At 40.0% G+C, this 12073-nt stretch overlaps 1 protein-coding gene across 2 annotated transcripts; it reads left to right on the forward strand.

Moving 5' to 3' along the window:
- Nucleotides 1-201: 201 nt before the first annotated feature.
- Nucleotides 202-11694, forward strand: LOC139573839 (cell adhesion molecule 4-like). Of its 2 annotated transcripts, XM_071397750.1 has the most exons (11): nt 202-242; nt 2457-2552; nt 8397-8756; nt 9002-9295; nt 9432-9695; nt 9939-10226; nt 10389-10479; nt 10569-10613; nt 10699-10743; nt 10917-11100; nt 11382-11694. In XM_071397750.1, the coding sequence occupies exons 2-11, from the start codon at nt 2528-2530 to the stop codon at nt 11421-11423; spliced, it is 1638 nt and encodes a 545-aa protein (XP_071253851.1). In that variant the 5' UTR covers nt 202-242; nt 2457-2527; the 3' UTR covers nt 11424-11694. The 2 variants fall into 2 exon arrangements, with proteins under 2 accessions (XP_071253851.1, XP_071253852.1); XM_071397751.1 differs by lacking the exon at nt 8397-8756 and having other exon boundaries at nt 205-242; nt 11382-11555.
- Nucleotides 11695-12073: the final 379 nt, after the last annotated feature.

Consider the following 12073-nt stretch of genomic DNA (forward strand, 5'->3'; position numbering starts at 1 on the left):
TCAAGGTATTTAAAAACTCTTAAACTTACTCTAATATCAGTGAATGTACCAATAGTATTTAACAAAAAAACAAAAAAAACAAAGGTATGTTTGAAAGCTAACAATAGAACAAACTCTTGGCCAATTGGAAAGTAGGCTCAGACAGTTTCCTGTTTGAAAAGAACAAAGGGGTGGATGATGTAGTGGGTTTCGCTTTGTGAGAAACAGAGGGCCAAGACAGACGCTCACCACCTCCTCTGAAGGTAAGGCATGATGTTCATTTCTAGTTTTATGGGGATTTGAGACAACATTTCAATGACATGTTTATAATGTTGTTTTGTAGCCTCCAAGTACACTGTGATGATTTCCAGTAACCTCTTCCCACAGGACCTAACACATAATATATCGTTTTCTAGTTATTATTCACCGGGGGCGATGTCCAGAGCAACATACAGCAGTGAATGCATACATTTGTATTATTTTCTCATATTGGTCCCCCGTGGGAATCAAACCCACAACCCTGATTTTGTAAGCATCACACTCTACCAACTGAGCCACATTGCACCTGGTATTAAGTATTTATTAGGATCCCCATAAGGCAGCAGCTACTCTTCCTGAGGTACAAACAGGAACAAAATAATTACATCTCAACAAAACAACAGCCTACATCATAAATAAAACAATACATCATACAAGACATGACATTATTACTCTATTATTACAAATATACAATATAGATGTACAATACTACAATAATACAATATTACAATATTAAAACGTGTGTGTGTGTGTGTGTGTGTGTGTGTGTGTGTGTGTCAAATAAAATAAATATGCTTCGTAAACTACAGGTGTAGACTAACAATGAAATGCTTACTTACAGGCCCTAACCAACAATGCAGAATACAATAATGATAATAATAATAGAATAAAAAATTGTAACACTAAGAATAAATACACAATGAGCAACGATAGCTTGGCTATATAGGTGGGGTAACACTACCGAGTTGATGTGCATGGGTATGAGGTCATTGAGGTAGATATGTACATATAGGTAGGGGTAAATTGACTAGGCAACAGGATAGAATATAGACAGTAGCAGCACCGGATGAGATGAGTGTGTAAGTGTTTAAGTGTGTGTGTGTCAGTGGAGGCTGCTGAGGGGAGGAAGGCTCATAATAATGTCTGGAACGGAGCTAATGGAACGGCATCAAGCACATGGAAACCACGTGTTTGATGTAATTGATACCATTTCACCAATTCCGTTCCAGCCATTACCATGAGCCTGTCCTCCCCAATTAAGGTGCCACCAACGCCCTGTGGTGTGTGGTGAATGTATGCCTGTGTGTACGTGTGTGTGTGAGTGATTGTGTGTGTGTGTGTATGAGTTGGAGTATCAGTGTCAGTATGCGTGAGTGTGTGCGCATAGTGTCTCTTCACTGTCCGCGTTGTGGCGTGAGTCGTTGTTTTATTCATTTTTGGAAAATAGATTTTACTGTTCGCTTAAGTTATTTGAATTGGAAGAAAATTCCCTGCATTCATGGCTCTATCTCAGGGGTATTCAACCAGGGGTCAGCGGAGGTACTGCTGGGGGTCCACGAAAATACTGTATATTTTTAAGTGGATTTTTTATTTTGTTTATTTTAATGTTTTTATGAATATCGCAAGCAATAACAGAATAAACAACATTTTAATTACATACATACAGTAGAAAATAGGAGAATATCTTGTTCCTAATAATGTCAACTTTATTTATAAACTCCTAATACTGAGCAAATTGCACTAATTGGAGTCAATTACACTCACTGGAGTATCTGACAAAGGCTTTGAAAAAGCACCCGCAAAAAGGCTACCACTACAAGTGTACAGCTGCTCTTTGTGAAAATGTGTTTGGAGTTACCTTTCTAGCTAATGGACTATGTCAGAGTTTACACTTCCTCTTCCAATTCTAACGTGGGGCGGTAAAAATAATGTAAAAAACTAAATCTATTCATTTTAAAATGTTGATTGCTTCTCCTTGCCATTATCATTCGCCTGGTGATTTGATAAAACGTGCATCCCCCCCCCCCCCCCTAATGTATGTGTCACTGGTTTGCCTGGGAGGGGGTCCCTGGGCAAGTAAAGGTTGAAGAGCCCTGCTCTATGTAGTCAAGTGCTAGAGCTGCAGTATAGTGAGATGTTTTCATGAGAAAATATACAAAAATACAAAATATTCTGAATGTATTTATTTTGCGACTCAATCCATATTCAAACTTAGAACTGAAATAAAAGTACTTAATTGATTTAAAGGAAAATTCCCAAAATATTTTGCTTGTCAGCAATCTGTATTTCTGTATTTTGAAAGTTGCATATCTTGAAAACTTGATTGCTGACAAGCAAAACATTATGTCAAGTATGTCAACAATGGGCTAATGAAACAAATACTAAAATATAGTTTTCCTTTAATTAACTGATTGGGTGATTGATTGTTTGTTTTATAGCTATAAACCTCAGCATCCTATCCATCACATGACATCGGGACCTTAATAGGCTATAGACACCACAGACTGTAATGGACATCCTCAGATTCCTCACAGGTACATTATACACATCTTATTAAATGACTTTTGTTTGCATGGTAACATTATATTTTTGCATCAACATGTGCATTATCTGACTTCAGTTTTCTAGCTTTAAGTTAAATGTCACCATATGTTAAATACTGTATGTGTACAGTAAATGCTACTTATTTTGCTTTGGACCAGCTGGTGCTACAGAAACTGATGAAGCTTTTATAATGGAACCCAATTATTTGTTATCCCGTCACTCTGATTGTTGTGAAAGTGCTTCATGTATAAAGAAAGACAAGGACAGAACCACATGCAGTATAACCTCTGGGCACAGAATGTTTGAGATGTGCTGACTGGCTACATACAGCTAATTTGGTTTAGATGCAGTTTCATTTCAGTAGTTATATTTGGCATGCAATGAAACACTTTCTGTTGCACTGGGAAAGACAGTGCATTCAGAAAGTATCAGAGCCCTTCCCCTTTTTGTTACGTTACAGCCTTATTCTAAAATAATGTTTCTTTTCTCATCAATCAACACACAATACCCCATAATGACAAAGCGAAAACAGGTTTTTAGACATTTTTGCAAATGTATTAAAAATAAAAAACAGAAATACTTTATTTACATAAGTATTCAGACCCTTTCCTATGGGACTTGAAATTGAGCTCAGGTGCATCCTGTTTCCATTGATCATCCTTGAGATGTTTCTACAACTAGATTTTTTTATTTTTTTTTATTTTTAATCTTTATTTTAACAGGGAAAACAGACTGAGACCTGGATCTCTTTTACGGCTGTGCCCTGTGTAAACATGTTGACATGTACAGTTTTAGACATACAGACAAGAACATTTCAAAACATACACAATTCAACAGAAACAATCACAGACAACATCATATTGATCCTCCATAAGCATTTTAAAATGGGCAAGGGACACCAGAGTGTCTAACTTAAGTTGGATCTGCAGTTTGTTCCATGAATAAGGTACAAAGGAACTGAAGGCAGTCCTACCCAACTCTGTGGAGACCGCAGGAGTCTCTAATGTAATCCACATCTGTGATCTGGTTTTAAAATTAGTACATCTTGTGGAAATTAATGATGATATATATGGAGGTAGTTTTAAAAGAAGTGCTTTATTAATAAACAAGAGAGCATGTTGCTCTCGCCTCACAGATAGAGAGACCCAACCCACATGTTGATATAGGATACAGTGATGAGTTCTGTAACTATCACCTGTGATAAACCTGAGTGCACAATGGTAAATAGCATCCAGTGGTTTTAATGTATTTGCCGATGCATGCATATAGATAATATCACCATAATCTAAAACGGACATAAAAGTAGCCTGCACAATTTTTTTCCTATTTACAGAGGACAGACAAGCCCTGTTTCTGTAAAGGAATCCTATCTTGAATTTGAGCTTTTTTCCCAATTCAGTAACATGTTTTTTAAAAGAAAGCCTATCCTCTAACCATACCCCTAAGTATTTATATGCAGAGACCTTATTGATTTGAGTACCATCCAAGCTAGTGATTACAAACGTGTTTCTAACTGAGAGTTTAGACCTAGAAAAAAACATGACATTTGTTTTCTTAGCGTTTAAAACAAGTTTAAGCTGTAAAAGAGACCCCTGTAGTATCCTAAAATCAGACTCCAACTGCATTAAAGCTTGGTCCGCTGTTGGAGCAATAGAGTACATCACTGTGTCATCTGCATATAAATGGAATTTACAATATCTGACATCATCACCAATGTTGTTTATATAAAGTGAGAACAATAGTGGGCCAATTATTGAACCCTGAGGGACCCCTTTAAGTAACTGTAAGGGGTCAGACTTGACCCCATCGACCATGACGGCTTGAGTTCTATCTTTAAGATAGTCATAAAACCATCGGCAGGCATCAGTGCCCAGTCCTATAGATGACAGCTTACTCAAAAGGATAGCATGGTCTACAGTGTCAAAAGCTTTTGACAAATCTACAAACAACGCAGCACAGTGCTTTCTATCGTCTAAGGCATTTGCAATATCATTTACAACAAGCATAGTGGCCGATGTGGTACTGTGTTTAGATCTAAAACCAGATTGATTGGTACTAAGAATACCGTTAGCAGAAAGAAAAGATTGTAACTGTTTGTTGACTATAGATTCTAGAATCTTTACCAGACAAGGGAGCCTAGAGATGGGTCGATAGTTATCCAAATCACTACCGTCACCTCCCTTATGTAATGGCAGAACAAAAGCTGCTTTCCACACCTTAGGGATATTTCCTGTGCTTAATGTTAGATTAAAAATGTGTGTTACTGAACCAGCAAAAATAGGTGCAGCACACTTAAGTAAGTACGGGTCTAAATTGTCAGCGCCTAAGGATTTCTTAGTATCAATGGCACACAGGGCAATTAGAACCTCTGCTTCAGTTATTTTCTAGAAACTAAAAACAGGGTTACCATTTTTCAGAGTAACGGTTGAAAAGCAAGACGAAAAATCAACTAACTGGCCAGTACCACAAAGTCCACTTTTCCTTTCAAATAAAAAACCAGCAGAGATGAAATGCTTATTAAAAGCATCACAAATATCATTTTTTTCAGTTAGAATACAGAAGTCTGAGGTAATTTGCTTAGGAAGAGAAACAGCAGAATTCCCCCGTTTCAGTGAATTAACGGTTTTCCAGAATTTTGCAGGATCTCCTGCAGAATCTGTCATAGCATTAAGGAAGTAATTTGATTTTGCCTTTTTGACAGCTGCAGTACATTTATTTCTCAATTGCCTAAAAAACAGCCAATCAGCTGGAGTACCTGTTTTCCTCGCCAAGGCCCAGGCCCGATTCTTTTGCAGGAAAAGACCTGACAATTCAGGAGAGAACCAAGAACTGGTTCGGTTTCTTACTCTGTGATTCTTAAGCGGGGCATGTTTATCAGACATAGAAGTAACAATAGAAGAGAAAAAAGCAAGGGCTAAAACCGGGTCCAGAAAGCAGCAAGTGGATAAAAGCTCAGAGTGATATAAGTCAAGGATAAAAGCTTGCTGTGAGAAATGTTTATAATTTCTCTTAGAGATTATACAGGGATCAGAGTGTTTCAGCCTGGTATCTCTAATACAAGCAATAGGGCAGTGGTCACTGATATCATTTGCAAAAACCCCACTGGCTGTGTATTTATGGGGGGTATTTGTTAGAATAATGTCTAGTAGAGTGGATTTTACTGGGTTCTTAAAGTTGGGACGGGTTGGTTTAGTTAACAGCTGAGTTAGATTTAGCTCAGTACAAATGCCTTTTAATTTATCGGATACTGGTGAGAGCCAATCCAGGTTAAAATCTCCCAAAATCTGTAATTCAGAGTTTGCATAATTAGACAGTATATCAGATAATTTGCATAGAGTACAAGGAGGAGCTGAGGGGGGGCGATATACCCCTGCTAGAGTTAAATGAGCATTATTACCAAGTACCACGTTTAAAACTAGACATTCATATTGCTTTGAGACAGAGGTTGATATGGACACAGAAACATTTAAGCAGCATTTAACATAAATCGCAATACCACCACCTCTACCAACTCTATCAGTTCTATAAATATTGTATCCAATCAACTGAACATCTGAATCTGGCACAGAATCACACAGCCACGATTCAGATACAATCAGAACGTCAACATTTGATTGTGAGACCAAAATTTCAATAAAGTCCAACTTTTGGATCAGGCTTGTAGCATTCAAATGAATTATTCCAATACCATTGCTACGGGAATTCATATCAGATGGAGTATCCAAGGTAGCACCTGAAGCTGCACTGGATGAGCAATAAACCATTTTCGAGCTATTGACAGAACTCAATTTTATGGGGACAAGATTACTACTAACAATACCTCTCTGCATGTGAGTAGTATTCGCAATACGGTGATTGGACAATAATCTAGGAATTGCAGAAAGGTTGTTAACTGTAGTTTGTTCCATATTTGCAATTGAGGAACTAATTAATGAAACTGGGAGAGGAGCATTGAGCATAGTCTGATAGGGGAGCGTACAATCCCAAAAGTCAACCCCCGAGAATACACAACGTCAGGTATCAAAGGCTCTACATGAGGCAAGAGTAAGAGACATGTTGGTGGAGAGGATGCTGGAGCCATACCTGTTAAGATGTAAATTGTCCCGAAGAAATAGACCTGGTCGGTCTGTAAAAGCTGCAAAGTTATCCACAAAAGGAATTCCCATCGTGCAGCAGTATCCCTTAAGCCAGGTGTGTAATTGGCGAATACAACTAAAATTGGCGTCCACCTGTGGAATACGACAGTAATTGGCGTCCACCTGTGGTAAATTCAATTGATTGGACATGATTTGGAAAGGCACACCTGTCTGTATGAGGTCCCACAGTTGACAGTGCATGTCAGAGCAAAAACCAAGTCATGAGGTTAAAGGAATTGTCCGTAGAGCTCCGAGACAGGATTGTGTCGAGGCACAGATCTGGGAAAGGGTACCAAAAATGTCTGCAGCGTTGAAGGTCCCCTAGAACACAGTGGCCTCCATCATTCTTAAATGGAAAAAGTTTGAAACCACCAAGACGCTTCCTAGAGCTGGCCGACTGGCCAAACTCAGCAATCTGGGGAGAAGGGCCTTGGTCAGGGAGGTGACGATGGTCACTCTGACAGAGTTACAGAGTTCCTCTGTGTAGATGGGAGAACCTTCCAGAAGGACAACCATCTCTGCAGCACTCCAACAATCAGGCCTTTATGGTAGAGTGGCCAGATGGATGCCACTCCTCAGTAAAAGCACATGACAGCCCGCTTGGAGTTTGCCAAATGGCACCTAAAGGACTCTCAGACCATGAGAAACAAGATACTCTGGTCTGATTAAACCAAGATTGAACTCTTTGGCCTGAATGCAAAGCTTCACATCTGGAGGAAACCAGGCACCATCCCTACGGTGAAGCATGGTGGTGGCAGCATCATGCTATGGGGATGTTTTTCAGCGGCAGTGACTGGGAGACTAGTCAGGATCGAGGGAAAGATGAACAGAGAAAAGAACAGAAAGATCCTTGATGAAAACCTGCTCAGGACCTCAGACAGGTGCAAAGGTTCACCTTCCAACAGGACAACGACCCTAAGCACACAGCCAAGAGTGGCCCAGCCAGAGCACAGACTTGAACACAGCTGCTCAGCAACACTCCCTATCCAACCTGACAGCGCTTCAGAGAATCTGCAGAGAAGAATGGGAGAAACTCCCCAAATACAGGTGTGCCAAGCTTGTAGCCTCATGCCCAAGAAGGATGTAATCACTGCCACAGGTGCTTTTTTTAACCTTTATTTAACAAGGCAAGTCAGTTAAGAACAAATTCTCATTTTCAATGATGGTCTAAGAACAGTGGGTCAACTGCCTTGTTCAGGGGAAGAACAACAGATTTTTACCTTGTCAGCTCAGGGATTCGATCTTGCAATCTTTCGGTTACAAGTCCAACACTCTAACCACTTAGCTACCTGCCGCCACTTGAACAAAGTACTGAGTAAAATGTCTAACTACTTATGGAAATCTCATATTTCCGTTATTTAAATAAAAAAATATTTAAAAAATAAATAAATAAATAAATAAAACTGTGCAAAGATTACTAAAAACCAAAATGTACTTTGTCATTGTGGGGTATTGTGCTTAGATTGATGAGGGAAAAAACGATTGAATCCATTTTAGAAAATCAGCTGTAACGTAACAAAATGTGGAAAAAGTAAAGGGGTCTGAATTCTTTCCAAATTCACTGTACTTCTGTGGATCAACCAACTCTTCAGTTCCTCAAATTGGGGAAGGTTATTTCAACTCCACTTGATACAGCTGGCAAAGTAATGAAAGAGAACTGATACAATGTAAACTGACTTGTTAGGTCTTCTTCCTCAGGGTGCACACTTGTCTCGCTTGGTCACTGTTGGATGGTGAAGGTGCCCAGTACTGTGAAGGCAGTAGATGGTAGTTGTGTAGAAGTGTCCTGTCACACCGCCCCCCACCACAGGGTCATCTGGTACCGGTATCATAGCGTTCTCTATCCCAAGGTTTATGATGGCAAGGAACCGACCAGTGTGGAGACCAGTTTTAGAGGGCGTACATCAGTGCCAGGCAATGCATCAGAGGGTGACTGTACACTGAGGGTTGAGAGTGTGACATGGACAGACAATAACCTCCAGCTCTACGTGTGGATCAACCCTGATGAGTCAGCTACACAAAATTTCCATCATCAGATCGTAAGGATTACAATTGAAAGTAAGCACACTCATGGAGAGGTGTATTAGATTGAATATTTGTTGTCGTTAAACAACTTGTGATCAGATGAACAGTACTTCATTACTTTGACATCTGTATTCAGGAGTGATAGTGGTCGTTAGTTGGAGCACTATGTTAAAACTGAATGAGAATTGCAGACAGGGCGTTAAACCATTAGTCACGGGAACTGGTAATGCCTTGTTTGCCTTTGGTTCCAGCTAATAATAATTTATTCGAACTTGCAGATAGAAAAGCTCCTGTGTTATCCATGAAGAATGCATTGGTGGATGGAGCCTTATTCCAGGCCAAATGTACTGTCTGGCATTCCTGCCCATCCTCTCCTCCATCCCTTCACTGGAGCCGTTTGCCTGTAAATTCTACAGCAGTGACTTCCATGGAGGAAAATGGAGGGCTGTGGGTGTCCACTGAGACAATACAAGGAAGAGGAACGTGCCAACTGCACAAAAAAGAGATGAAATGCACAGCTCAATTCACTACAGTCCAAACTGAGAGTCAACCAGTCATTCTTAACATCTCATGTACGTTTTTGGTCTTTCTTGTTTGTTCTCAGTTGTGTAATTATTCCATTCACAGGCCATCACTTAAATAAATCTACAATTTTACAGAACAAACGACTACAAAGTCACAATACATGTTTGTCTACTTTATTAACAGATGCCCCTGTAGGTGTGAAGGTGATGGTGGATGAACAGCCAGTCAGTGAAGGTCATAGTGTCAACCTGGAGTGTGTTGCTGACAGCAACCCCCAGCCAGGCAGGTATGTGTGGATCAGACGACAGGGAGGCCAAAGCATCCAAATGAATTCAACTCAGGGCAAAATGTCCTATCCCAACATTAGCAGAGACACCTCATTCTCCTGCATTGTCCAAAATAATATTGGATCAAATCAGTCAGCCTGGCTGTTTCTGGATGTCAACTGTAAGTATCTCATTGTATGTGTCTATGAGTGGTTGCACGGTTTCCAATGGAACTAACATTATATTTGTACACTGAGATGCTAATTCTAGCGACACGTTATGGGTGTAAAATAGAAGAAAGGACTCCTTCCCACCCTAACATAGTTCTATTGTCATTGTTGTTCACTCACAACAGGAAGGAAGACAAATGTATAGTGTCAAAACGTAATTTCTTTTCTACCTTTGTGTCATTCTGTCACTCCAGTCCCCCCAGCAATCCTCTCTGACTCCACTTGCTCCTTGAAGGGTGGGATTCTGCGCTGTGTGTGTAGAGCAGAAGCCCGACCTAATGCCACTCTGCACTGGATGATCAACGGAAGCAGCACTCTCCCATCCTCCTTCACTTCCATCACCATATACAGAGAAAATATGGTGTCAGCAGAAGTCACTGGGCCTGTGGAAAGACGACCAAATGTCTCCTGTGTAGCCAGTAACTCACTGGCCACTGACATCCAGCAGCTGCCTCTTGACACAAAATTCACAGCTGGACAGTGTAAGTAAGCATTCAGTACAGAATTTCAGGTGGTTTATCTTCTGATATCATTATAATCGGCACACAGTGACAGTCATTCTTCCTCCTCTGCCTCCCCATGTGTCCCCACTCTCTCTCTCTCGCTCTCACTCTCGCTCTCTGTCTGTCTTTCTTTGAACACAGTTCTGCCATGGATGCTGACTGCTCTGGCAGTTGGAAGTGTCTTTCTGTGGGGAGCTGTAATGTTTGTACGCAGAATACGTTGCCGAGAGAGGTTTGTATGGTTCTTGATGATGTTGTCACATATTAAACCATATTAGGTGTGTCATTTTGAACGATGTCTCCCTTCTACATTATCTGTAGACCAAAGGCCAGCTTTAATCTCCCCACTTTGGATATCCCTCTAAGGTACTGTCATTTTTGCATCTGCATTTTACATACAACAAATAATAATGTTCAAGCTCATTGACATTGAGATGTTTTTGTCTTTAAGGCAACCTGACATGTCAGAGTCCCTAAGGTACAGCAATCCCCAAAAGTAAGAAGAAAAATCATAAAAGAGTTTAATTATCTTACCTTTGACCAATCATCAAATCCATATGATATTGCATTGCAATTCATTTGTTTCTGTTGAGGGTGGTTGGAGGTTTTTTTGTCAGTAAAAATGGTACTGAAATATAATCAGTTTCCACATTCTCCTCTCCTCCTCAGGCCACAGCAAAATACTAAGAGGACCAAGCCTAAGGCCATGCCCATGGCCATACCCAAGGAGAAAGCAAGGCCGGAGAGCCAATCACTAGTCTACGAAAATGACTTTGTTCCAAATAAGCCTCGTCAAAACCCTGCAAAGAACTACGAGAATTATCCAAAGATCAAGTTACAAGATAACACAAAGGTAACCTTTATGTAACCTCACTGCAAGCAGAATTTGTCTGGTGCAGCTTTTGATAAAAATGTAAATACCACATACTTTTTACCCACACTTTTAGATTTCAGACACTGTTATGACAGGAAAGTGATTACCACTAAACCTCAATTACGTACTTTCACACCCCTGAAGCCTTCAGACCAAGTGTATTTTTGAAGCCGTTTTGGTGGCCTAAATGTAGTGCTCGTCTGTTGGTTTCTCAAGCATGTAAAAAGATAGGTTAACACGTTCTTATTTTTTCCCCACAGGCTATGTGTTCAAACATGGATGATATCTATCAAAACTATTGAACTACCAGTGAACACAACGTTTGCTTCAGAGTACATAATAATAATGTTATCCAATTGTTATATGTTGACGATTGAGTCATGTTGAAAGTCTAAAGTTTGTGCACCTGTCTGGGCTGTGTGGATTGAGTTTTTTGTGCGTTTAAGTGATGAATGTAACCTATGTTTTGTATTATAACTTTTGTATCAACTGTATTTGTGTGTCAAATTGCTTGTAAAAATGTGTTATGTGAACATAATTATAACTGAAATAAAATACAAACATGTAAACTTTTTTACAGAGCTGTCTATACACTGAGTATAGCAAACATTAGGAAAACTTTTCTAATATTGAGATGCACCCCTTTGCCCTCAGAACAGCCTCAATTTGTCGTGACATGGACTCTACAAGGTGAAAAAAGCATTCCACAGGGATGCTGACCCATGTTGACTCCAATGCTTCCCACAGTTGTGTCAAATTGGCTGGATGTCCTTTGGGTGGTGGACCATTGTTGATACGCACAGGAAAATGTTAAACTGTTGAGCATGAAAAACCCAGCAGCGTTGCAGATCTTGACAGAAACCTCTTGGCCTGACTAGGGCTGTGGTGGTCACAAAATTTCGTCAGACTGGTGATTGTCAAGCAAATAACTGCCGGTCTCACGGTAATGAAC

The sequence above is a fragment of the Salvelinus alpinus genome, chromosome 4 (assembly GCF_045679555.1).
Source record: "Salvelinus alpinus chromosome 4, SLU_Salpinus.1, whole genome shotgun sequence".
Lineage (NCBI taxonomy): Eukaryota > Metazoa > Chordata > Actinopteri > Salmoniformes > Salmonidae > Salvelinus > Salvelinus alpinus.